Source organism: Pleurodeles waltl, chromosome 7 (genome assembly GCF_031143425.1).
Source record: "Pleurodeles waltl isolate 20211129_DDA chromosome 7, aPleWal1.hap1.20221129, whole genome shotgun sequence".
Classification (NCBI taxonomy): Eukaryota; Metazoa; Chordata; class Amphibia; order Caudata; family Salamandridae; genus Pleurodeles; species Pleurodeles waltl.
The window spans coordinates 698,393,933-698,421,063 of NC_090446.1; the positions used below are offsets into that span (position 1 = coordinate 698,393,933).

At 43.4% G+C, this 27,131-nt stretch overlaps 1 protein-coding gene across 1 annotated transcript in view; it reads right to left on the reverse strand.

The window, feature by feature from the left end:
* Window positions 1-27,131, reverse strand: part of NDFIP1 (Nedd4 family interacting protein 1) — a 274,091-nt gene that overhangs the window by 46,812 nt on the left and 200,148 nt on the right. The window contains exon 7 of the mRNA XM_069244703.1: window positions 19,173-19,278. Coding sequence (XP_069100804.1) covers window positions 19,175-19,278 — 104 coding nt within the window. The 3' untranslated portion in view covers window positions 19,173-19,174. The remainder of the gene's footprint in view (window positions 1-19,172; window positions 19,279-27,131) is intronic.

A 27,131-nucleotide genomic window follows, 5' to 3' on the forward strand; every position in this document is an offset into this window, starting at 1 on the left:
GCGATCTTGTGCCCCCCTGTTTGTTGAGGTAATGCATGACTGTGGTATTGTCAGTTCTTATCAAGACTGAAGAACCCCTGATGTTTGTGAGGAAGGATTTGAGTGCCAAGGAAACCGCCCTTAACTCCAATACGTTTATGTGAAGAGTTGACTCTTGAGTGGACCATTTCCCTCTCACTGAAAGATCCTGCAAATGAGCACCCCATCCCTCTAGGGATGCATCTGTTGTTATAATGTGCACTGGCTTGTCCTTCAGGAATGAAAGACCTTCTGAGATGAGGGGCGTATCCTTCCACCATTTGAGAGCTTGTTTTGCTGATGGGGTTATCCGAATTACGTCGTCGAAAGAACCTTCCGTTTGTTTCCATTGATTGTCTAACTGCTGTTGAAGTGTTCTCATGTGCAGACGACAATTTTCTATCAATGGAATGCAAGACGAAAGCATCCCCAGAAAAGACTTGTAAGTCCGCACAGAAGCGGACCTTCTTTTGCTGAGACGTGCTGCTAAATCTCGAAGTTTCTTTCGTCTGTCGTGTGAAGCAAAGGCTTTTGCTTGGACTGTGTCCAAGACTGCTCCTAGAAAGGTGATGTTCTGGGAAGGATCTAGATGAGACTTGGGGTAATTGACTGTCAAGCCTAGTGTTCCGAAAAGAGATAGACATGTCTTCGTGTCCCTGGCAGCCTTTGACGTTGTTTGTGCCTTTATTAGCCAGTCGTCTAAATACGGGAATGCTTGTATCCCTAGTTGCCTGAGGTGGGCTGCAACCGGTGCCAAAACTTTGGTGAATACTCTTGGGGCCGACCTGAGGCCAAAGGGCAACACTTTGAACTGGTAGTGAGTGCCTGCAACCCTGAATCGTAAGAATTTCCGATGACTGGGGTGAATGGGAATGTGGAAATATGCGTCCTGGAGATCTAATGATGTCATAAAGTCCCCTCGGTTGAGTAGGCGCAGGACGTCTTGAAGGGAGATCATGCGAAAAGATTGCTTCCTGAGGTATTTGTTGAGAGAATGAAGATCTAAAATAGGTCTCCAGTCTCCTGTCTTTTTCCGTATAAGGAAGAAGCGGGAGTAAAAACCTGTTCCCCTCTGGCTCCTTGGTACGATCTCTATTGCTCCCTTCTTCATTAATATAGTAATCTGTTCCAGAAGTTCGTTGAGATGGGCTGGCGGGGGACCTCTTGGTGGTACATGAGGGGGAGGCTGGTTGAATTCTAGTGTATGTCCTCGGTTGACAATATCGAGTACCCATTTGTCTGAAGTAATTTTGGACCACTGGTGGAGGAACTTGGAAATTATGCCCCCTATTAGAGTGTTGATATAGGGGCTGGGTGCAGGCATCCGATGAAGGTCAGTGCTTTCTTGCCGTCTCCTTGGTCTTGTAAGCCGACTTTCCTCTCGCTTGTTGCCTGAAATGCGTGGATGACTGTTGTCGAAAGGAATGTGGTTGTTGCTGGCCAAAGTTGGAACTAAACTGTCCCTGGTAAGAGGAGTATTGGCGATACTGATGTGCGCCTCCTCTATAAGAAAATGTTCCTCTCCCTCCCGCTCCCCGAAAGGGCTGTCTCTTGTATTGCAATGTTGCCAGAGATCTGGCTGTCTCAGTGTCTGCTTTAATGGATTGTAACGCATCATCCACATGCTTGCCAAACAAGGGCTCGCCATCATACGGCATGTCCAGGATCTTTAATTGTACTTCTGGCCTAAAAGAAGTAGCTTTCAGCCACCCTTGACGCCTGAGTACGGCCGCTCCGGCTAACTGGCGAAAACCTGTAGACGAGACGTCTATGGCGCAGTCTATGATTTCAGCCGAGATCTTTTCACCCTCCTGTAGAATCTTGAGCGCTTCTGCTCTACTATCTTCAGGTAACCTGTCAATAAATTGCGACATATCAGACCACATCTGGCGGTCGTACCTTCCTAGGATTGCTAGGGAATTTGCTGCTCTAACTGTAGTGGCCGCCATCGTTGAGAACTTTTTCCCAATCAAATCCAATCGACGTCCTTCCTTGTCTGGGGGGGCAGTCAGAGATGCTGATGGATTTCTGGACCTTCTCTGAGCTGCCTGCGATATGACCGAGTCTGGTTTAGGGTGACTAACCAGACATGCTGGAGAATTGTCCGGTGCTTTATACTTCTTCTCAAGTCTCTGTAAGACTGCAGGAATGGAGGATGGAGTCTGCATGACCTTAAGGCCCTCCTCCCAGATGAAGTCAACAATGGGTATAGCCCTTACAGACTTCCTAGTATCCTCTTTGAAGTCATAAAGAAAACAGTCTGACTGCTTTGATGTTATTGGCAGTTGGAATCTTTTTGCAGCTCTTTCCATCACGCTATGAAAGCCACCAATATCCTGCGGCGGAGAGTCCACTGGCGGTGGCGTAGAAGGAGATGGTGTTTGAATTTGATATTCATCCCATTCTGGAATGAGTGAGTCAGTGTCCTGAATTTCACCTTCTTCCTGCTCGTCCTCAGATGAAGGTGGAGCAATATCCTGTCCAGATGAAGGAGCTGTGGTAGGATCCGGCAATTCAGATGGTCTAGCAGGGGTGGACACTGGTGTATGCGGAGGTTGCACCGGGGTAGAAAAGCCAGGTGGAGGAAATCTAGAATAATAATCCTGCATCATCTGCTGTAGGTTAGCTATCAACGAGACAGGCATCTGAACTGTCTGCTCCTGCTGCTCTTGAAGTTGCAAGTGACTCTGATTCTGCTGATCCGAATAAGGCTGGTTATCTTCTTCTTCTTCTTCTTCATCTTCATCTTCATCTTCCTCCTGACACTTAATCCGTAGTTCAGATGGGCTACGTGCCACCGGGAAGAAACCATCATCAGAATATACATCATCATCCTCCTTGTCAGCAAAGAGATGTTGCGGAGGTACTGGTGTGACTTTACTGGGTGATGTATGTGATGGAAGTAGGAGAGAAGACCTGCTCTTTATTGGTAGAATTCTCTGTGGCAGGTAAGGAGATGCTCCAAAATGTTTGGGTATCGGATCAGGGTATTGAGCCGTCGACGGAGCCGTCGTCGACGGAGCGTTCGTCGATGGTGTTCTCGTCGACGGTGTAGGTGTCGACAGAGCCGTCGTCAGTGGAGCCGTTATCAGTGCTGTGAGCGTCGACGAAATTGCCGCCGACGGTGCCAACGTCGACAAGGTTTCTGTCGACGGGGTTGCCGTTGACGGGTGTGTCGCCGTCGCTGCTGCCGTCGGCGAGATCGACGAAGAACTTCTGAATTTACTCGTCGATGAGTGCGTCGACGGTAGAGATTTCATCTTCTTACCCGTCGACGGTTTCTTTGTAATCTTCAAGGTGTGAGCCGACGATGGACCGTATTTCAAGCTCACCGACGTTATAGTCGTAGATGACATTGGAGACGAGGTAACGATCATTGGCGACGATGGAGCCGTAAACGTGGCCGTCGCTGTTGTCGATGAAGGAAGGCCTGCCGTCGACGATGCGCTTGTCGACGGTGTGGATCTCCTGGACGTCGACGGTGGCAGGGAACTTGAAGGTCTTTTGAGCTTCTTTGATGAGGAGGCAGGTGTAGATGGCTCTGAGCGAACCTTACTACCCATTTCTCTGGATGTTGAAGCTTGTTCCTCTGGCCTGTCCTTAAATGCATGCAGCTTCTTGGCTGACTTACTGCTCTTGGGGGAGAAGCTCTCCACAGACCTCTTCCTCTTCTTTGAGGCCACTGATGTGTCGCTGTCCTCCTCCTCAGAAAGAGCTTCTCTGGCCATTCTTTTCTGAAGCCAAAGTAAGAGCCTGGCTTCTCTGTCTCTCAGAGTCTTGTTGGGAAAGGTCCTGCAGATCTTACAGTCTTTGACCTTATGCTCTGGATGGAGACAGTATATGCATTCCTTGTGAGGGTCCTCACAGTGAAGTCTTAACTTTCCACAGGTCCCACAAGGTCTAAACAAACCTTTTCTTGCTGTAGACATGATGGATAATACTACAGTAAGAACAAAAGTGAAAATTGAAGATTATCTCTTGAAGAGAAAGAAAACTGAGCAGAGCTCAGGGAGACTCCCTTACACACGACGTGCGGTAGAAAATCTTAGAGACTGAGCCTCTGTGCTGAGGATTCTAAAGGGGTGGTCTCGCCTGATTGGCTGAAGTTTGGGCTTTTTCTAATGAGGCTGATAGTTGTACAATTGAACGTGTTTTTTCCTATTGACTTCAATGAAAAAGAAAAAAAACAAAAAACAAAAAAAAAACAATTCTCTATTTATTGCTTTCTATATACCGTGGGACTCCCACTTCGACGACGGGGAATGATTCAAGCATGTGAATCTATGAAATATACCCCAATACTGGAGAACTGTGCTTAACGTCAAACTAGGTCACAACAAATGTTAAAACGTTACAATGCACAATATAAATACTGAAGCACCTGAAAATATCACTGGCTCGCAACAACATACTTTTCAGCATCACAAGCAGCTCAGTTACACATGAATATACGTTCATTGGTGATTTTCAAGTTGTGCCTCTGATCCAAGACTGTAGTATTAATTCCACACTTGATATTAAGGCCTGGCAACAATTAATTAATACTTTAGATATTACTACTAACGCTTTGGAATACCAGTGCAACAAGGTCGATATCCAAATTTCTCTATTAGAGACGCTAGCCCAATACACATCATCAATTGACTCTCCCTTTGAACAACTTAATGTCACTAGTAAGCAGTTTACTCCTAAATCCCATAGTCCCATAATCCATCTATTCATAATCCATCAACCTCTTCTGCCTCCAGTATTTAACAGTGCCTTTCTTTCAATTCTGATGGACAAGTGCCTTGCTCTATCCTTCATAGTGGTCGACTTACTCCAGGAAGTAAAAATGGTTGGAAAAGCACAGCCTTTTCATGCTAAATCCCAAACCATCTTGTTACCAACAGACTTGCCAAGAACTTTTGAACAGGCACCAACACTGCCAGCACCAATAGAGCCCTCCACAAAAGCACTGACATCAAAGGCTATGGGACTCAGTGTGGAGATAGAATGAATATAATGTAACCTAGAAATATTAGACAGTAATGAAACAACAATTAAAGCAGATAACTCCATGCCAGCCAATACTGTAACAAACTCACCAACTATTTAGGATAATCAACACAGGCAGCATTCCTCCTGTACGACCATCAAGGCACAAGAAAAAGTGACTCTGGAAACTGAATTAACAAAAACAGGATAAGATCTTGAAAGCTGCAAGACAGGCAATATTGATAAAAAATGTCTTTCAACCTACTAAAAAAAGAGATCCACGCACAGATGGATTTCGCTCATAGTTGGAACCTCCAGGAAGTGGTCCTCTCAAGCTCTAAGTGCTCCATCAACCTCACAAAAACTAATAGAACACAAGTTATTGCAAGACTAGACTCTGGAAATTCAAACAAAATCAGCTTGCCCTCTTCAGCAGCACCAGAAGAACAACCTAAAATAGATCCCACATCAAGTGGTGTGGCAATTATGATTCTCCAGGCCACAGGCCCCTCTCAATCCTTAAACCGGCAAAACATCATTAGGAGCTTACGTCCCGCACCATCAAAAGAAAAAAAATCTCAAAAATCCAGCCACATTAGATATACACCCTAAAGCAGAGCTCAAATTTTCAGCAGGAAACGCAGTGCCAATTATAAGCCATCATAAAGCAGGCGCTATTGTTGCAACGGGGAAAGAGCAAAGCGACACAAGAGCAAGCAGCAAAAATTTGAATGAACTAAAAAAAAAACCTCTGACAGCTAACTCGTGTGTGCAATCCACAATAATGTCAAATCATGTCATGACAGGTAAAATAACAGTAGAATACTCTAATGCCAGGTCTCCCTTTACCACCAAGGATGCATTCTCATGTTGTTGCTTCTTTAGACCATCATCTGACCAATAGAGCACCAGGCCCTACTGTTGCACCTGGCCCTTTTTGCAGTCATCCCCAGTCTTTCTGCCTCCATTCTCGCAATTGTTCTGACCAGTTTTACTTGGCTTTAGGACTCTAGGCACTTTGCCACTGCTAAAACAGTGCTAATGTGTATATGCTCTCTGTGTAAATTGTACTGTTGATTAGTTTATCCATGATTGGCATATCTGATTTACTGGTAAGTCCCTAGTAAAGTGCACTAGAGGTGCCCAGGGCCTGTAAATTAAATGCTACTAGTGGGCCTGCAGCACTGGGTGTGCAATTCACATTAGTAGCCCTGTAAACATGGCTCAGACCTGCCACTGCAGTGTCTGTGTGTGCAGGTTTAAACTGCCAATTCGACTTAAACCTTCCCTTTTACTGCATGTCAGGCACCCATAAGGTAGGCCCTGGGAAGCCCCAGGGGCAGGGTGTGGGGTATGCTTAAGGTAGGACATATACAAGTGTGTTTTATATGTCCTAACAGTGAAATACTGCCAAATTCGTTTTTCACTGTGCAAGGCCTCTCTCTCTCATAGGTTAACATGGGGGCTGCCTTTAAATATCCTTAAAGCCCAGATTCCCCTTGAGAGCAGATTAAAATGTGGAGTTTAGGGTCTCTGAACTCGCTATTTAAAAATACATCTTTTATTGAAGTTCGTTTTTAGATGGTCTGTTTGCAAATGCCACTTTTAGAAAGTAGGCATTTTCTTACTTAAACCATTCTGTGAATTTGCCTGTTTGTGGATTGTCTGTCTGGGTCATTTTCACAGATGGGATGTTTTGCACCTCTCTAGACAGTGGCACAAAAGGGGTAGGGTGTGTAGCCTGCATAGCCTGATGAGCCATCTGAGCTAGAAGGGAGGGAGGAGTTGTCATTCACACCTGAAAGTACTGTGCCTGCCCTCACACAATGGAGCCCCCGACCCCCTGGTGTGTTTCTGGGCTGGCCAGGACAAGAAAGGGTCTGTCAAACACTTGAGACTTTACTTTGAAGTTTGCCAACTTCAAAGGCAGAAGGGGGTATAAGAGGAAGACCCAAAACCCCAGACTTGTAGAATCTTTCTGGAATCAAGAGGAACCTCTGCCAAGGAGAAGAGCTGGAGGAGGAGTACTGTCCCTCTGCTGTGTTGCTTTGCTGGACTTGACTGCAGTTGCTGTTTCTGCCTTAAAAGCGTGCAAAAGGTGAACACTGCTGTGTGTCCTGCTTAAGAAAGTTCTCCAAGGGCTTGGAGTAGAGCTTGCCTCCTGTTGGAAGCCTCAGGGACACCAAAGACTTCAGTATCCTCGACCTGCAGCACTGGGAACTGTGTGTTTTGGCTGCTCAAGAGCAGAAACCACAGCGATGCTACGAACGACACCGCTGGTCTGCAACGCAACCTGCCGACGCCGCACAGAGTCGCATTGCCTCGCTTCGCACCGCGACCCTGGTCTCACCGACGCCGTCATCAGATGACTTCACCGAGCCACTGCTTGCACCGCGACCTGTGGGCCCCACACTCCGGCATCACATGCTCACACCGCAGCCTGGGCCTCCCTGACGACGACACTCCAGTTGACACCGGCGCCACTGCCTGCACTGTGGCCTGTGGACACCGCTCATGAGGAGCGCGAAGCACCATCCCGTCTCGCACTGCAGCCCCGGTTCACCAACGCCATTTCCATCGACTCCAGTGTTGTCACCAGTAATCTCGGCCTGCACCGTTGCCCGTCGACGGCACTGCTCATGAGGGTCACAAAGCACCGTCCCGTACCGCTTTGCTGGCTTGGGCCTACCGACGACATCGCTTCCACAACGACGCCGCCGCTGCCTGCACCGTGACCTGTGGACACAGCACGTTGCACCGCCCGCTTCACACCACAGCCCTGGTCTCACCGAGCCGCTGCCTGCAACATGACCTGTGGGCACCGCACGTCGCATCGTTCCACTTCGCCCCGCAACCCGACGCCATCCACGCCAGCGCTCATTACTTCATCAGCCCAGAGTTCGATCTGCAAAGCGTGTGACTTCAAGGGCCCGACGAATCCTGCCTGACTCTGGAACCAACACTGCATTGTCAGTGACGCCGCTCTCCGGAGCTCACCGCAAGGATCACCACGCCCTACTAATCCAAGGTACTGTTTGCGGGTCTTCCCGACACTGCTGCCTGAACCAACAGTTGAGGCCGCCGCGGCCATCCTGAACTGTTGGTGTTGTTGATCACGACTCCGTGATAGCCCCAGGTGGAGCTACTGACTTCAAGGAACTGTATTTTGAAGTTAAACCATGCAAAATTCATATCTTTAGCAATGTATATTGGATTTCTCTCATTTTGGTCTCGTTTTACCCAGATAAATATTGGCTATTTTTCTAAAATTGGTGTGGTGTTCTTTTGTAGTGTTTTCACTGTATTACTGTGTGTTATGTGCAAATGCTTTACACATGGTTTCTGAGACAAGCCTGACTGCTCGTGCCAAGATAGCAAGGGGGTGAGCAGGGGTTATCTGACCGGGTATCTCCCTTATCCTGACTAGAGTGAGTGTCCCTACTTGGACAGGGTGCAAAATGACTGCCAACTAGAGACCCCATTTCTAACACCTACTGTCACTCTTAAATCAGAAACTGGGAAACGCAATGCACAAACATATGACTGCCCATGCCTTCGACCCAATCTGGCATAGACTTAATATATAATAATACAACTCAAGATGCCTCAACTTTAACAACAATCTGGCAACCTGAGTATACCTCACAAGGCAATAACAATATACTCAACCGAGGTAATATTGTTAAACTCCTGGTCTCATATCCAAATTTGTCATATAAACTCTAACAACACTGCTGCCATATATTTTATATACTGGCTCACAAGGAAGCAACTGCAGTGACATGGTCTACTCAATCTGCAGCCCACACAATCTGTGAAAATCAGAAATCTTAGAAGAGTGGGGTATGCTGATAGCTCTTCCAATAGGGCCTCGATATCCAACAGCACTCTTAATAAAGGAACACGTTCAAGCTTCCAGTCAGCCCTCTTTCAATCAAGACAAAATTCAAAGACCCAGGGCTCCAATAAAAATCAAGGACCATCATCTCTTCTAAGAAATGCAATTGCCCCCCTTCGATCAACAGTTACCTCTAAAATACAAACATTAATTGTTTCTACTCACAACCAGGCAGGGAGATGCTATAAGTTCCTTACACTACTAGCTGAAAAACCACAGGAGGATTTGGAATGGCTCGCTGTCACCTTAGCCAGACACCCATCCAATTGACTTGCACCTAAAGAGCATATCAGTTTAATGCTAAACCTAAAGAACAAGGCTGCATCTACATCTTCAATTTCCTGGAATGTGGCAAGTTTAGAAAATCCAACGGACTTGTCTTTTTAACATCATATGACAATATATGCATCCAGGAATCGTGGCGTGATGTGGGAACTTCGCGTGAAGATTTCTATGAGTTTTTCTCTCCCATCACATATTATGGGCCATGCAATGGGTGGTCTATCCATTTTCTTATCATCCCTTTGGGACTTTGCGATTGGACAAAGACTTTTTATGTGTGGAGATTAAAAGTTGGAGCTACAGTTCCATGAAGAGTCAACTATTCTTACTAAACGTGTATATTCATCCAGCATTCTTAAAGATAAAGCAAAAAGTGAAGTGAAGGAGCTGGAGCAGCTAATGTCAGCTATTAGGCACAGTCATCCCAACGCTCATCTCCCGACAGTCGATTTCAATTTAAATCTGCTCCCTAATCCTTTTTGCAGCACCCATACAAGGGTCACCAAACCAGTGGCCGCCAACTTTTTAGATTGGTAGTCCATGGTAAGACGGGATTCCAGCCAAAAACCTAAGCTCTTCAGATTCTGTCACACTGGAAACATGCTATTGCCAAGCCTTTGCTCAAAAAGCCTCACCTTAATGCAGCCCTATTGAATAACTATAGGCCGATCTCTCTTCTTCCTATAGCGTCCAAACTGATTGAAAAACGTGTCAATAGACACCTGTCAGGTTTTCTTGAGGACCACATGATCCTTCATCATACTCAAATGGGCTTTAGGCTCCAACAGAGCACCGAGACCGCCCTTCTGGCAGTTGTGGAAGACGTATGACAACATCGTGATTCATGGGGCTCTGCGGCTATCACTTAACTGGACTTAAGCGTGGCATTTGACACCTTAGGCCACACCACATTGCTTCAAATAATCTCTCATGCAGGCATCAAGGGGCTCGCCTTGAAATGGATCTCCTCCTTCCTGGGGAATAGGACTTTTCAAGTCCTTGATCATTCCTTTTTCCCCAGTAGTTTCTCTCCCAGCTGTGGGGTTCCCCAGGGCTCCTCCCTGAGCTCCACCTTGTTCAATATCTATATGTTTCCATTAGCTGAGATTGGAGAACCTTATGGTTTGTCACTAGTGTCCTATGCCGATGACATTCAGCTGTTTTTTTCATTCTCCACTAATTCTAACTCTGATCAGCCCAGTCTAACACCTTGCCTCCAAGCAGTAGCCAGATGGATGGCTGACTATAAACTCAAATTAAATGAAGACAAAACAGACGTAATTCTAGTGGGGAACTATGTCTTTCACAGATCCCCTTCCCCATGCCCTGAAGGGTTTCAAGACTTGCTTACGCCAAAAAGAAATATAAAGAGCTTAGGTTTTTGGCTGGAATCCCGTCTTACCATGGACTACCAATCTAAAAAGTTGGCGGTCACTGGTTTTAGTGTATTAAGACTTCTTAGGTTTTTAAGGTACTTCCATTTTTGGCCAAAAGACCCATCATCCAGGCTCTTATAATTTCACGCATGGATTATGGGAATGTCCATTATCTGAGTTCATCTTGATATGTATTAACAAGACTGGTGCAGAATGCCGCTGCACGCCTACTTATGAATATACCTAGACACCTGTCTGCAAAATCTACTTTAGTCTCGCTCCCTGTGGAGCAACTGATCAACTTCAAAGCTCTTTGTACATTGCACAGAGCCCTACACAATAGGGGCCCGGCCTTTCTTAGGCTGATTGCAACACCTTATATCCCTCACAGGTCTCTCAGATCCTCGACATCCACCCTGATTAAGGTCCCTCGGATCAAGAAAACAAGGTGGGGGGCAGATCCTTTGCATATAAAGTTGAAAATCTCTTGAACTTCCTTTACTTGGAGCTCCATCAAGATAGCCAAGAACACCCTTTCGTAGGAATTTGAAACTCTATTGTTTATAGTACAAGCCTCTTCCTTGCAGTCTGTTCTGTTTCCGCTCTAGCACTGAGAGGCCTTCGGGTAACCATGCGCTTTATAAATCCTTTAAACTAAAGCTAAACATCAGAAAAAAACGGCGGACTATTGGTGGTGGATTCTATCGCAGGTAATAATCCCACCAAGAACTGATTCCCCAGGAGGCACTCTGTCAGCGGCTTTAGAGGGGATGTCTCACCTAGCACTGAACAGGCATTTTCCGGAAGATAAATCACCTAATTTTACACATTTCTCTCAGAAAAGATCAGTTATTTAACATTATACGGTCTGTTCAATCTTACTGTTCAACACTATTAAGTCATTCACTCACCATCATTTTGTGATGTGAAAGTGATCACATGCCCCAGAGCTTGCTTATAAAACAATTATAGGAATGAGGACACCACTCTAAGGACCGTCGGCTCAAATGACACTCATAACTGGAAACTGATTAAATGGAGCTCAGAAGCTGCAATAAAATACACCACCTGGAAAACAACATTATCTAATCAGAGTACCTCTTTGTGTCTTACAATTCATAACTGGGAACTCTTCGCGCAACAGCTACTTTCTGCTCTTGCCAGTAGTCAGTCTAGTCCAACAATAAGATCCTCCAGGTCCACCTCTTCACAGTCATGGTTCACAAAGCACCTCAAGATCCAGAAAAGAAATCTTAAGAAGATAAGATTGCTTAAATCTGGGCCTAGTCCTTTTTTTATCTGCAGAAATACATACCTTACATAGCTGATACAAAAACCAAATTTGGCAAGCAAAACAAAAGTATGAGGAAGCACTCCAGATTGAGGTTTTTTTGGCCTGTTTAAGTGAAAACACAAAGGAGTTTTGGATCATTATCAATAGCCTCAGCAGGGGGACGAAAAATGTTACAAGAGATGGGAACAACTTCACCTTCCGAAAATTGGATCGCACACATTAGCCTTCTGTACAAAGCTGCAACAGAATCCTATAATTTTCAACGTAGTTATAATAAGTTTAGTCCCTCGTGCAAAAGAACCGAGGCAACAGAGGTGCAAACCCTTCAATACACATCAACTTTTATGGCCAAAAGAATAGTAAACTTGTTCCAGAAAAGCACAGCTGATGGAGCCCCTGGCCCCAATGGCATTCCTGTATCAGTATACAAAAAGGATGCAGAGTTTTGGTCTTTGTCGTTCAAAAAAAACTTTAAAACATTTGCTTGATCATTAAATCCATACCTTCTTCCTGGCAAGGGTCAATACTGCACACCATCTACAAAAAAGGGCTCAGTGGCGAGCCCCAATAGTTCTTGCTACATAAGCCCTTTTGGACGTCAGAGTTAAGTATTTCACCTCACTTCTACTGAAGGACTTAGGAGCACGGACAAGCTCACAAAACCTGATACCTCTCCATCGAACTGGTTTTAGACCTTTTTTTAAGCACTGCTGACTATCTTGCGGCTATTGGATGATCGTGGCAAAACAGATAATGAAAGAGGAGTTACCCAAAGTTGGTTAGTATTTAACAAAAAGGAGGTCAGTGGCTCTGCGTGTGTTGCTTAAATATTAGTTTTTTTAGCCTATACCCTCTGTTGTTGTCCAGTCACTGCTGGTAAAACTTTGGTTAATGGGTGAACAGAATGGGTAAGCCGCTAGGCAAAATCTGTTACTCCTACATGGGTTTATTTCGAGTTTACTATAATCTCCTGTTTACCCTGTGTTGATTTGTGCCTATCCTGTCATTTTAGGAATTTACAGTCCAGATCTTTATTTGTGGTAACATTTTTAGTACAGTCATTGGTGATTATTTAGCACTTTAATAGTTTTTAGCACACACCACTTTATAATTCTGTAATTTACTAACGTCTGATCTCAGACCAATTTTCTTTACTAATAAATGCATAAACAGCAATGAAAGAAGAGTTGCTCTGCTGTTTTGTGGACTATTAAGCGAGGCCCTTGATCATGTTAACCGCGAGTTGCCTTGATCTAAGCTCAAAGCCTGGTATATCCCAGAAGCATTACTCTGTGGCATTCAACTACTCTATTCTGAAACGTGGGCCTGAGTAAAACTGGGAAATAACACAGCAGTCTCCAGCAGGAAAAAATTCGAACAAGGCAGCAAACAAGGGTGTGTATTAGCCCCGGCTCTTTTTAATCTGCTTATGTGTGACCTGGTACACACACTGCATTACTGCATTTCCAGAGAAACTGGGCGTCTTTTTGAATAATGGTCAGTGCACCATTTTTAGATCACTGTTCAAGCTTCCTCAGAACACCTCACCAGCCCAGATTAAGCTAGAGTTTATGATGAGCGGCCAATTCCTTGCACGGAAAGCCAGTTTCTTAAAATATATGCACTCCACACGTGTCGCAGAAATAAGCTCCCTAAAGAATCTAATCTGGCTGCAAGTCCTATACGTAAATAGCTCAGCATCCCAAAATGCTTGGACAAACACCCTTTCTGGTGTTTTAGAGCTTAAAAGTGCAGTAGCACTCTGGAATCTAAATTTTCCTCCAAGCAGTTCAAAGCAGCTTTAAATAAAGAGGTTCACAGGGGATCTTGTGTATCTGATGGTCGGACATTCACGAGAAGAAGAAGAAAAAAAACTGACCTAAGAGAGATCCACAAATACATTACTGAACCATTTTCAGTCTACTACAAAGTTAAGTTCTGTCACCTCTGCATGGGCTGCTTTTGTTCCTTAGACCTCCTGCTTCCTTGGTCGTGCCGACTCGTCAGCAACATGTGCCATCTTTGTGGCTCGATCCAGGAGTCACTACCACATCTGCTCTGAATATGTCCCATGCTTATTCATGAAGGCAAATGGTTCCTCCATCATTTCCTGATCAAATCAAGGGACACAGACAATACGGGATACTTTTGAATGTCTTCTGAATGATGCCCACCCACAAGTAATTGCTAGCCTGGTAAACTTTTTGGACAGACTGGATAAATTATTAAGAAATTTAGCTGCACACCCAACCCCCTTAGAGCTATAGGGATACAATTCTGGAGTGTGTCTACTGTATGATCTGTGCCCTTTATGTACCCAAGTGGGTTAGTATTTAACAAAAAGGAGTTCAGTGGCTCTGTGTGTGTTGCTTGAATATTAGTTTTTTAGCCTATACCCACCGTTTTTGTCCAGTCGCTGCCGGTACAACTTTGGTTAATGGGTGAACAGAAAGGGTAGGCTGCTAGGCAAAATCTGTCACTCTTACATGGGTTTATTTCGACTTTACTATAATTTCTTGTTTACTCTGTGTTGATTTTGGCTAGCCTGTCATTTTAGGAATTTACAGTCCAGATCGTGATGGTGGTAAAATATTTGGTACAGTTGTTAGTGATTATTTAGCACTTTATAGTTTTTAGCACACAGCACTTTATAATTCTTTAATTTACTAATACCTTCTGGTCTCAGACCAATTTTCTTTTTTAATAAATGCATAGACAGCAATAAAAAGCCACTACACTTAGCCCCAGATGCTATAAATCAAAAACAGCTGCACCACCACCAACGTTAGTAGACTAGTTTATCTCAATATTTTGTAACCTCTAGTCATAGGTATCAGAATCTGTCATGTGTATATCCAGTGAGGCCTAGACTGATTTTAGTATTCAACGCAAATTCTCTATTAAAGGTCTAGTCATTAGATGATTTTATAATTGCACATTATGTGCTACAGTTGCTTTTAACATTTTATGAATGGATTGTGGTGTATATTGTGTGACACTGTTTATTCATTTCATTTTTTCCTTATTTGGACGTTATTTTATGCTGCTGGCACTTTAATAGACTTGATTGTCTAAATAAATTATTTTCAAATTGAACTGAATTGTGTAATAATTGTAGATGTGTTCCACTTGAAAAGAGACCGAGGGGAGTGATCCCGTCAGAGCTACTATTGCTATACTTCAATACCGATACAATGTTGTAAATACAAAAATCATGGATTAGGCACCTGGGAAAGCAATTGAGAACCGCTGCTGCATATATTTGAGCTCAGAAACCTGGTTCCAGTGAGTACCGAATCACTATTTTCTATTATTGGGTTCTCACAGATTCGGGATCATCCATAAAAACAGACTCTGCCAGGAAACCTACTACTTGGCTTTCTCCTCCTTTGAGTGTGTAGTCGTACATTGTGAAATAAATTCAAACAGATCCTTCACCATATTAGTCCCCATCACTCTCTGGCCTTTCAACGTCGGTCAATCACCGTGAAAAACACTAATAAAGGAGACAGAAATTCAGCCTCCGAATTGAATGAGAACGAGTGCATTAAAGGTCATTTAGAACTGAGTGGGCTTACTCACAAAGTGGGCCACAACCAACTGGTTCTCAAACGATAGGGAAACCAGAGTATTTTAAAATGCAACCTCAATCTAGGTCTGACATTCACTGATCATCCTCTCCACCAATCTAACCTCTTGTGTCAATGTTGTTCTCATACTAAACCAGAAAGGCCCTTCTATCCTGTTACAGAAGTGAAGAATGGAAGGTAAGACTCCAGCAATGTATAAATCAGTAATCTCAAAGCTACATACACAAAATGAGCCAGAGATCCTGGTTCATTACCTCAACCCACTAAATCTCAAACATGCTCAGCAAGCTGTTACCAGGCCCACTTAGAAGACACATGCAAATGATCAAGTAAACCAATAAACAGTATAAACATGAACAATCCAGCGTTAAGACAAAATTCAACAACAGTGAACACAAATGGTATGCCTCACTACCAGAAGCGGGCATGGGTAGCTGTAGGAATCAGAGAGAAGAGGCTCACAATCAGATAAGTATGCAAAAAAGGTGTAGTATGCCAAATACAACAATAAAGCCCTAAACAAAACTAAGGACATCTTCAACATCTACCAAGAAATAGTTATTCATTATATTTTGAAAAATACACCTCTCTCTTCTTAGTAATACAGTTGGGAACTTCGTGAACATTTTCAAGACAAAGACCTCAAATATATTCAAATCAATTGCACGCAATTCAGCTCCTTCACCAACCCACGTAGACAAACTTGACTCTCTTCAATCGTTACTCTCCACTTTTAAACATGGGTGCCCTGTGTTTAGACGGGCAGCTGGCAACATAGTAGCAGTAGGACGGAGAGGTACTTTGAAAATTATGAAGAAAATGCTAACAACTAAGCTCATGATTTTCTTTAGGGGCAGGAGAAGTAGTAAAGTTTAATCCTTACCAGAATCTTTAATAAAGATTTGGCAAAATGGATGGAAAGAGGTTTTCAAATGTCTTAGATGTTCACGCGCCGAAACCTGGAAGCAGTGGCACTGTAGATGATGAAGAATGCTAGCCTCATAATGAAGTGTAATTGCAAGTTGAGAATACGGACAAACTGAAAGAGCGCATTTGTATCAGGAGTACAGTGATGAGAGTGGACACAGTGGCGGTACAGAGGGGTTTAAGAAATAGATTTCTTTGAGTAGTGAAGGAAATAAGCATGAAGGAGCAGAGGGCCATGCAGTGTCTCCAATTCTCGGCTGAAGCGGTAAAGATGATCTGTGCATCAGTGGCAACACTTGATAGGAGAAGGCAAACTAGACAACTAAAAAGGAGAGATTTGGGAGAGAGATGGGAGAACTGGTCAAGCATTGCAGTGGCAACACCCAGTAAGAAAAAGTAGCATTGAGGAATGGTGAACAATGTGAAATGCTGCAGAGAGGTCATGCTGGATAAGAAAAAGGAAAGAAGCATGGAGATTAATTCTGGACTTATGCAAATGGTACAGGTAGAAATGGATCAACAGTAGTTATCTCTTCACAGGTGAAGCTGTAAACCTGCAGAAGTATTTCTAAGATGCAGGAATACAGCAATATTGAAAGCTCTGTCTTGAGGAGTTAGTGCAGTATTTTTGCACTCATTTCCAAAGGCTTTTTTCTTATCCAGACCCCCCCCCCCCACCCCCCCCCCCCCCAACACATCTCACAAGGCTTTTCCCATAAAAAAGTGCACGTGGCAGAAAATTAAGGTGGTTTCCGCTCGAATATCAATTACAGTGAAACTAATATAGTGGACAAAGTTGTTTAAATATTTTACAGAAGTTGAGGAATTAGAGTCTCCAATGTCTGCCGGTCTCTTGAACGAGGAAATTACCATAGGATACCTGAAGGACTGTGGATAGGTTCCTGCATGGAGACAGTGAATACAATCTCCAAAGAGCTGGATAGGTGAAAGTATACTGGAGAAGAGGGCAACCGAGTTGATGATATAGGAACACCAAAGAGCCAGTGAGTTCACAAAATAAGTCATCGTATAAAAAAAGGAGATCTTGTAAAAGCGACAGACTATGCTGGGTTGCTGTATTTCGAGGGGGTACAGGAGTACGAGTTAAAATTGGGGTTAGGTCAGTGAGAATGAATTCAAGTAAGGTGGTCGCTGTAAAAGATAGAATTAGGCGAGTCAACAGTTGTGATGAAGGTACTGAGGACGTTTGCAGATTTATAAAAGCATAACATCCCCCACTTAAAAAAGGTGAAAATGCAAAACTGAATATTGCGGAAACTGAAGTGTGATGCACGTTTGTACAAACATGGCAAAGGGTGATAATCAAAGGGAACTGACATATGCCATTGCAGAATTCAATAGAAATGTGGTAAGTGAAAGGAGTAAAGACATGACAGGTCTATATAAGGATGGCTAGATTTTTGTTCTGACGTAGGGATCAGGGGGAATGTCTTATGAATTAGGACACGGTCAGAGAGCAAGGGGTAAATGGTGAAAGTTGTGGAGGACACCAAAGGTCTGTTATGTGCAACAAAAAAGGGAATGCAGGGGCACTGCCAAAAAAAAAATTCTACTACAAAACAGTAATATATTTCCCTTGATAAGTACTCACTATAATTGCCTTATTCAATGCTGGAAGTATCCAGGTTGCAGACAACATACACAAAATTAGCTATCTTGACCACTGCCTGGTCTGTCTCCAGAGGAAATGTCCACTCAAGGATTGGGTCCAACCCTGGAATCACTACGCAATAGGAACAAAAATCCCTCCTAAGGGACTTTATACAGTTCTATGAGCCGTAAGGGCTGACTGATAGAGAAAAATCTACTTGTCTGAACTTGCAGATGTCTATTAACCTCAGGGTAAGGTATTAACAAGGAAGAAGAACCAAAGCATGAAGAAAACAATGATATTGGAAACTAGATCACCATCTTGCTGATGACACCCCAACAGATGCATTCACATGTAGCACAATCTTTGCCACCATAGGATTTCATAATTCATATTCTTGCAAATCTACTGCCTTTGCTTTTTTCCTCTAACAGGAGTGCTTATGTTAAGTTTAATACCATTGTAAATTACTTTGTGGACTAAATATTCTTTCTTTTGGTGATGTATGCCTCATGGGGTTTTAGTAGCTCGTTTGCATGGATGTGTATGCTTACTACAATTTTACTTGGTAATTAACGTTTCTAAAATCAATACAAAAGTTGCTTGTAAAAGAAACTAAGCACATGCAGGTGAGCATACACTGAACAACCAATAGTTCTAATAATGGAGGCGAAACAATATTGCAGCATCACTGGAAAAAAAAAAAATATATATCACAAAAAGCAAAATAGAGTAAAAGTCAGCCACAAGTTCTAATGATCTCAAACAGAACTAAAAAGAGAAAACACAGGTGGCGTTTACGGGCAGGAAACGAGAATTTATAGAGCTAGGATGTACATTCGCTCATTTAAGTCTACTTATAGATGTGCAGCAGCTTCCAGTTGTCATAGTCAGCTGTGAGGCCACAAGAACAGCTTAATCACGTCGATCTTTCACCACTATCAATGTGATTTCATATATCGCCAACCTCAGCAACTGCATGCCACTTCTCTATTATGTAAAGGTTGTCTGTCACTAAAAGTACCATGCAAGGACTCCAACATTTTAATTTAACTTAATTTTGATAATTCTGTGATGGTAGTGTAAAGTACGTCTTATGAAAACAGATTGCACAATGCTTTAGGAACACAATCTTTATTTTGGAAAACATAAATGTGGGATAGTGATGTGATCTGCCACAGTAGTGCATGTTTTATACCTTCAGTAGATAAAAAGGACCCTGGTCCTGGGGAGAGTTGAAAATGTATCTGGCATCTTACGGACTTTCGCATAATTGATGAATCCTCTAAGAAAGAGAAGAAAACCTAAAAGTAAAAAAAAAAAAAAAATCATTATTAGAAATGACATATAGCCTGGACCTTCTATCACGCAATACAGTTATGTCTCAATAAACACCTTTCTTTTTTAGATAATCAATATGTTCTGTTCTCTACTTTAATGAACACATTTTACCCTCATTCTAAATCCATGCTCATTTGTGGTGCACATTTACAGTCTTGCATTCGCTGGATTGAAATTTCAGACACAAAACACATTTACTTCAGCCATTCCGCTCCCCAGCCACTACACACTGAACTTTTTGCTCCCTCATTTAAAATTCATAGTACAAGTGAGTGCAGAGAGCTGAGCTCTGGCATGGCTGCCTCGTTTCGGAGCTCCAGTACGGGCTATCACCTGCAAGCTGCTAAATTTGTCTACGGCACGGCTAATTAATCCAAATAAGGGTTGGTAAATGTGGTCCCAACCACACTTTCTTACTTTTTAGAAAGCTTGCTGGCTATAGAATATACAGAGCCTGATTCAGCACAGTAGTGTAGTCAACCATTTAGCAGTATCAAGTAGTCGTGGGCGCTTTCCACTGCATAGCAATTTGTTTAATAAGATCAGACGCAAGGTCGATTAATAATCAATGTAAATGTTTATCTTCTTTGGCCTTGGGGCAGAGGCCAAGAAGGCAGGGTTCAGGGGTGGGCGTCAGTGTGTGACCAGCTGGTGGGTGCGATTTTCACCTGAAGCAGGTGAAATCATGGGCAGTCCCACACCATGTAGAAGAATCCAGCTTCTGCCAGTCTACATCTCGGGCATTCGGGTGTGGTCATAGGAATTATGCGCCTGACACATTGGGGCGGGTACAGTTGACGTGTGTAATTAAATTGTGTAAAGCAGGTCCTTGGATCCCTGGATACATCTTTGACATTCTGTAGAGCTCACGCCTAAGTTTTGTTTGTCAACAGCTGGTAGAGAACTTCATTCCACCAGGTCAGCGCCTGCACCGTATCTGCCAGAGCCCCAGCCGTCAGTGTCACATAGTGTTGATATGGTCCGGCATGTCCCGTCATGTGTAAGGAGAGTGTGCAGGATGGGTGATTGAGGCGGTTCCCCCTCTCCAGTTCCCCATGTAGTTCTCACCACCTGTTGGATGGCATGCTAAGCTAGAAAGTGGCCCGTGCCCAAGACGTATGTATCCATAATGTCTGCAAAGGACATGAGGGTTCCCTCATGAAATAGGACTCCTAAGGTGTCCAGTCCCACTGCAGCGCCAGGTCGTGTTGGGCAGCTAACTCCAGCATATTCAGCAGTTGCTCCAGTGTAGTTAATGGTGAGTAAAGGATGATGAGGTGGTGCCCACGTACAAACCGGCTCCAACATTTTTGTGCTGCCATCAACAGATTCGATCCTCTTAGTGGAGGACAAATATGATCGATCAGCCAGCTGACGACACTAGCTCGCTGAGTCTAGTTCCAATGGCTGTTTGTTCAGCAGCCTGTGCGATATTCAACCAGTGCAGCACCTGCTGTAGCTGCGCCTGTGCGTAATTTAGCTCAAAGTTAGGTGGGCACAATCCTCCTTTGAGGAGTGGACGTTGCACTATGGGTAGAGCTACGTACCAGCAGCCCTCCCCAGATCAGGGTCAATAGCATCCCGTTCAGTTCTCTTGAAAACACATTTGGGAAGTGCAATTGGCAGTGTGGCAAAAAAATACAGTAACCTAGGAAGTACCAACATCTTGCTACTGCCACATGCCCTAGTGGGATAGGGGCAGCAAGCACCAAAAAGGCAGAGAGCCACGCACTGACTGCACTGAGCGATACAAGTTTCCCTCTATGGGACCCTGTTGGTGTGATATATTTGGACAACAAGGTATTTAAAAGTGCCATAGAACCATTTGAGCAGGTGATCCGAAGTGGCAGCCCTTTGGGGTTCAAGAATTGGGGCATAGGGAAATAGACAAGATTTGAGCCAGTTGACGCTTAGGCTCGAAACAGCACTCAAGTCATCAAGTAGCCACATCAAGTCTGGCAGTTAAGAACCAACATCATGCAGGAAGACCAACGCATCATCTGCATAAAGGGACACAATGTGGTGAAAGTTTAGTTTTGGAGTTTCTCATTCCTGCGCTCTTTGTTGTAGGTGACAGGCAAGTGGCTCCATGGCAATCGCGAATAGCAAGGGTGATAGCAGACACCTCTGCCTGGTGCCCCTCAAGATATGGAAACTGTTCGATATCAACTGGCCCATCCTTACTCCACCCTTCAGGTTTGAATACAATGTGCAAATCCACCCCCAAAAACCCGTTCCAAATCCCATGAGTTGCAGCGTCATGAGTAGAAAACTCCTAACTTAGGGTATCAAATGATTTCTCGATGTCAAGAGATACCACAAGCCTGTTGTGCACCTCTAGAAGTGTGTCATGCATGATCTGTAAGAGTCACCTTATGTTGAGAAAGGTGCTACCAATGTTCCGATCAACAGGAAAAGTCTGTTGGCTAATATTTTCCTGAGCACTCTCCAGTCAAGAGTAAGACAGGACTGCGGGCGGTATAATGGGAAATCCAGCAGGTCACATACTGGCTTAGGAAGGACTATTATGATTGCTTCGCATTGCGATACTGGAACATGGCCACGTGACCTGGCTTCCTCAAACACCTACAAGAGGGGCTGGGTAAGTAGGGCTGAGAACGTGGCATAGTATTCAACAAGAGTTGGTCCGTGCCAGGGGTTTTTCTTGAGGGCTATCTGAGCCACTGCTGCTCTCACCTCTGAGTCGGATGGGTTCATTCAATTTGGCCATTTGAATCGGGACAGATGTGGTAAGGGTATTTCAGTCATGAAATTGTGTGGCGGTTAGGGGGCATCCACAGCCCTGTACAAAGTAAAGTAGTACGTGCAGAATGCATCATTAATGTTAGACAGTGAAGCATCATTGCACCATATGACACCATTTGGGATGCAATTTTGTTCATCCTTGATCAACCATGCTAGCATTACATCACAACATGATGATGGATGGAGTGCTGAAACTTTTCAAACACTCACCAGCAGCCACAGATCTGGGTTAAATCCATTGCTCTTCTGCACACCAATGCCACTCCAGTTTTTGTCTCAGGCACATGCAAATCAGTCTTGAACCTGTTCACCAAGGGAACAGACCAGTCCGAACTACCAAGTCAGGTCCTCCCTGGACCAGAAACAAGCATCCTTGGACTGGTTTTGGAGTATCACCCCTCAGCAGCCAGGCTAGCTTGAATCCAGTGGTACAGTGAGCAAGGGGTCAACATCTGGGCATACCCTTACAACGTAGGGTGAACAAAAAAACACAACAAGATGATGGACGAGGGCTGTAACTTTTCAAACACTCACTCACCCCCAGTCACAGATCTGGGTTAAATCCATCATTCTTTTGCTCATCATGCCACCACAGTTTGGACCCAGCCAGATGCAAATCAGTCCCTCATGGGGAACATAGCCAAGTAAGAGGGCTAGGGTCAGTACAACCTAAACTTTTATTTTGTTTGGAATTGGGTGCACAAATCCCCACAAGTGTCAACTGTGCCCCGTTTAGGTTGCCTTCTAATATCACAAGCTTACCCCATGCAGCTGTGCTGTGTCTCCACTATTTATGGAACCCCTGGCGCTACCCATATGAGGACACTACGGACAGACTCTGACAAGGATGTGCCAAAGATCTGCCCGCTCCATCTGGCCTTAACTTTCTAAAGTTTTGCTGCTGCAGTGAGATGCGTCACCTGCAGCATGGGTATGTGTGTGTGGTGACACTTCAGATATAGGTAGATTCTATAGCATTTGCCTGGGGTCGCCATGATGCACACATTCCATATCATCACAATGTAGTGGAGGGTGAGTGTATTAGTGCGTGTCCCCATGGTGAGTCGCAGTAGGGCGTGTGCCATCCATTCAGTTGTGGGCTTCAGGTGGTCCGAATCGTGTGATCACAGGTCCAAACCATGTTGAAGCCTCCTTACAATTGCCCGTATGTAAGTGGAACACTCAAACTATTGCTTAGCAAGGAAATTCAGCAACAGGTCCTACCCTCTACGGACCTCAACCCACAAACAACTCTGGAGTGGGTGTGAGACATAATGGTGAGGAATTACAATGACCAAGAAAGTAGTAATGCTTTTTTTGTTTCAGATGTTCCGTAACTGAATAGTGCATTTCATTTACACAATGTACAATTACTTACTACCTTGTCAAAGAAAAAATACAATCTTTTTACCAAATAAAGAATGCAAGTTTGCCTTGGAGGTCGCATACTTTGTACTGTACATAAATCAATAATTTCGTCTACTCATCCCCCACTGAGATGAATACTGCCCATTATAAACAAAGTTATGGATTATTACACTATGTAGATGCAAAATAAATATCCATTCTAGGCCACTGGCATTTGTTCAACTATAGTCTTATTTAAAGTCCTCGTTAACTAAACTTTTTGGGGAAAAAGAGCCTACAATCTTGAATTACTGTTGACAGGTTGCCCAGAGTCGAGAGAGAAGAGAGGAAGAACCTTCTTCCATCTGGACAACAAAACAGCCAAAGATGAGACTTATTCATGGTTTTTAGAGAGGATAGAGATTGTCTTCTGCCCAAACACCCACGTGAGAAATAGATACCATTGAAGGAAAACAGTAACCACAACACATCTTTTAACTTAGAATGATGTTAAGGGAAGTAACATGATTGTGGATAAAAGGAGCCTGAATCGACAACATGTCAATCCCTCACAATGACCACAATCAAACAGCTGCACAAGACATTAAAGTATTGAGGCTTAAGTACCGGCTATAGTGACCTAGCTAGAGTAGCTCCCCAGAACTACTGAAGTGGAAACGGAGGTCCGGGCACTGGACTGCTTAAAGGAATTACCAGAAGAAAAAGTGAAATAAGTGACCGAAGAACATGTAACTTCCCAAAGATACGCAGCAGAGACTAATAAAAACTTCCATGCTAAGGTGGAGAAAGCTGAAATGCAGTATTAGTGAATCAAAAATAGAATTTTGGGCTTTACTACTTCTTAGAAGGGAGAGGAGCTTAGACATGGTTTAACCATGAGCACGGCAGTGCAGCCGGATGCAGCCTCAGCTAGTACAAAGGTGCCCGACCAAAGCACCAACTGCCACCGAAAGAGCAAATTAGGACTGCCACAGTAATCAGTTAGACACAACGTGCATTCTGAGAAATGTTGCCAGGAAGCTTTTTCTGTAAATCTATGAAGACGGACAACCTTCCTTCCCTGACGTCATGCATGTTTCATTCTTTAGGATGTGATTTGATGTTATGTCAAGAAAACAAAGTCTTTTCTATAGTTAAAACGAGTACACAGGTGTTTAAAACCAAAAGTAGATTGATTATTGCGAAAGTCGTCCCATCTTTTATAATCAAAGAAAGTGCTTTGCAGTCAATGTTGTGCGGCATATCATGTTCCTGGCACACACATATACTTCCACCTTGGACCAGACTGGGAAATGCAAGCATCCTTTAATGTTTTAGATTCTGTCATGTAAAAAACACCCTCAGTGTTATGAGGTAATTGGTGCACCCTCTGCATGAGAATCTTGACTGCAGATTTTAAGGTCATGGCCTAGAGACTGCCAAGTGTGTTTTAATTGATCACAATGCACTTGTAAAAAAAACAGATATGAATAATCCTAGATTTCATATCTATATGAGATGACTGCTGTAAAAATGATACTGCATACATTTGTAATTCTATTGAAACATAAGCATTCAGATGTTTGTCAAAGTTTTGTATTCCCTATAAAGTTATGCAGGGTATGTCAACACAAAAGGATTTTAGTATTATACATTAAACCTGAATCTAACACTGAAATTAGTGCATTCACAAAATAATGAAAAAACCTCTGTATCAGGTAGGCTTATAAGTTTTCTTGAACAGAACCATATATTATATATATATATATATATATATATATATATATATATACACACAATAAGAGCAAGAGTGTGTCGATTTTTAAACAACATTATTGTTGACAAAGCTTTGTATGAAAAAAATCATATTAACCCTTTCGCTGCCAGGCCTTTTCGCCTCCTGTGCCAAGCCTTTTTTTTTTGGCTATGTGGGGCAGTTCGCACTTAGACCCTCATAACTTTTTCTCCACAGAAGCTACCCAAGCCAAATTTGCATCCTTTTTTCCCCCCCAACATCCTAAGGATTATAGAGGTACCCAGGCTTTGTGGGTTCCCCTGAAGGAGACTAAGAAATTTGCCAAAATACAGCGAAAATTTAGTTTAAAAAAAAAAAAGAAATGGGAAAAGGGTGCTGCAGAAGGCGGCTTGTGGGTTTTTCCCTGAAAATGGCATCAACAAAGGGTTTGCGGTGGTAAAATCACCATCTTCTTAGCTTTCAGGAACAGGCAGATTTAAATTAGGAAACCCCATTTTTCAACACAATTTTGACATTTTACTGGGACATACCCCATTTTTACTATTTTCAGCCTCCTTCCAGTTAGTGACAGAAATGGGTGAGAAACCAATGCTGGATCCCAGAAAGCTAAACATTTCTGCAAAGTAGACATAGTTCTGAGTTCAGCAAGGGGTCATTTGTGTAGATCCTACAAGTGTTTCCTACAGAAAATAAGAGCTGAAATAAAATAATATTGAAATTGAGGTGAAAAAAACAGGCATTTTTCTCCACATTTTACTCTAACTTTTTCCTGCGAGGTCAGATTTTTTTAAAGCACTATACGGTTACGTCATGCTGGACTCTTCTGGTTGCGGGGATATAAAGGGCTTGTAGGTTCATCAAGAACCCTAGGTACCTAGAGCCAATAAATGAGCTGCACCGTGCAATGGGTTTTCATTCTATAACGTATACAGCAATTAATTTGCTGAAATACAAAAAGTGAAAAATAGGTATCAAGAAAACCTTTACATTTCCAAAATGGCCACAAGATAAGGTGTTGAGAAGCAGTGGTTATTTGCACATCTCTGGATTCTGGGATGCCCATGCTACCATGTGAATTACAGAGCATTTCTCAAATGGACGTCTTTTATTTACACACAGTCTTACATTTGGAAGGAAAAAATGTAGAGAAAGACAAGGGGCATTAACACTTGCTTTGCTATTCTGTGTTTCCCCAAGTCTCCTGATAAAAATGGTACCTCACTTGCATGGGTAGGCCTAATGCTCGCAACTGGAAACATCACATTTTACATTGAAATCAGACACGTTCTTTGCAAAGTGCCTAGCTGTAGATTTTGGCCTCTAGCTCAGCCGGCACCTAGGAAAACCTAGCAAACCTGCGAATTCTTGAAAACAAGACACCTAGGGGAATCCAAGATGGGGTGACTGGTTACCCAGAATCTTTGCAAACCTCCAAATTTGGCAAAAAAAAAAAAAACACTTTTTCCTCTCATTTCGGCGACAGAAAGTTCTGGAATCTGAGAGGAGCCACAAATTACCTTCCACCCAGTGTACCCCCAAGTCTCCCGATAAAAATGATACCTCACTTTTGTGGGTAGGCCTACTGCCCGCGAAAGGAAATGCCCCAAAACAATATCTGGACACATCAAAATTATAAAATACAAAACTACCTGTTTTTGCAAAGGGGGGGGCACCTGAGTTTTTGGTCCTGGGCTCAGCAGCAATCTAGAGAAACCTGACTTTCGTGGATCCCCTAATGTTTTCTTACCCAGAATCCTCAGCAAACCTCAAATTTAGATTTAAAAAATAAATGTTTCCACATTTCTGTGTGGGATCACCGCACCGGGACAAATTTCACACCATCAAACGTTCCCCTCAGTCTCCCAGTAAAAATGATACCTCATTTGTGTAGGTGAGCCAAGCGTTTGTGACAGGGAAGAGCCAAAAACATGTCGAAATTGAGGGGGA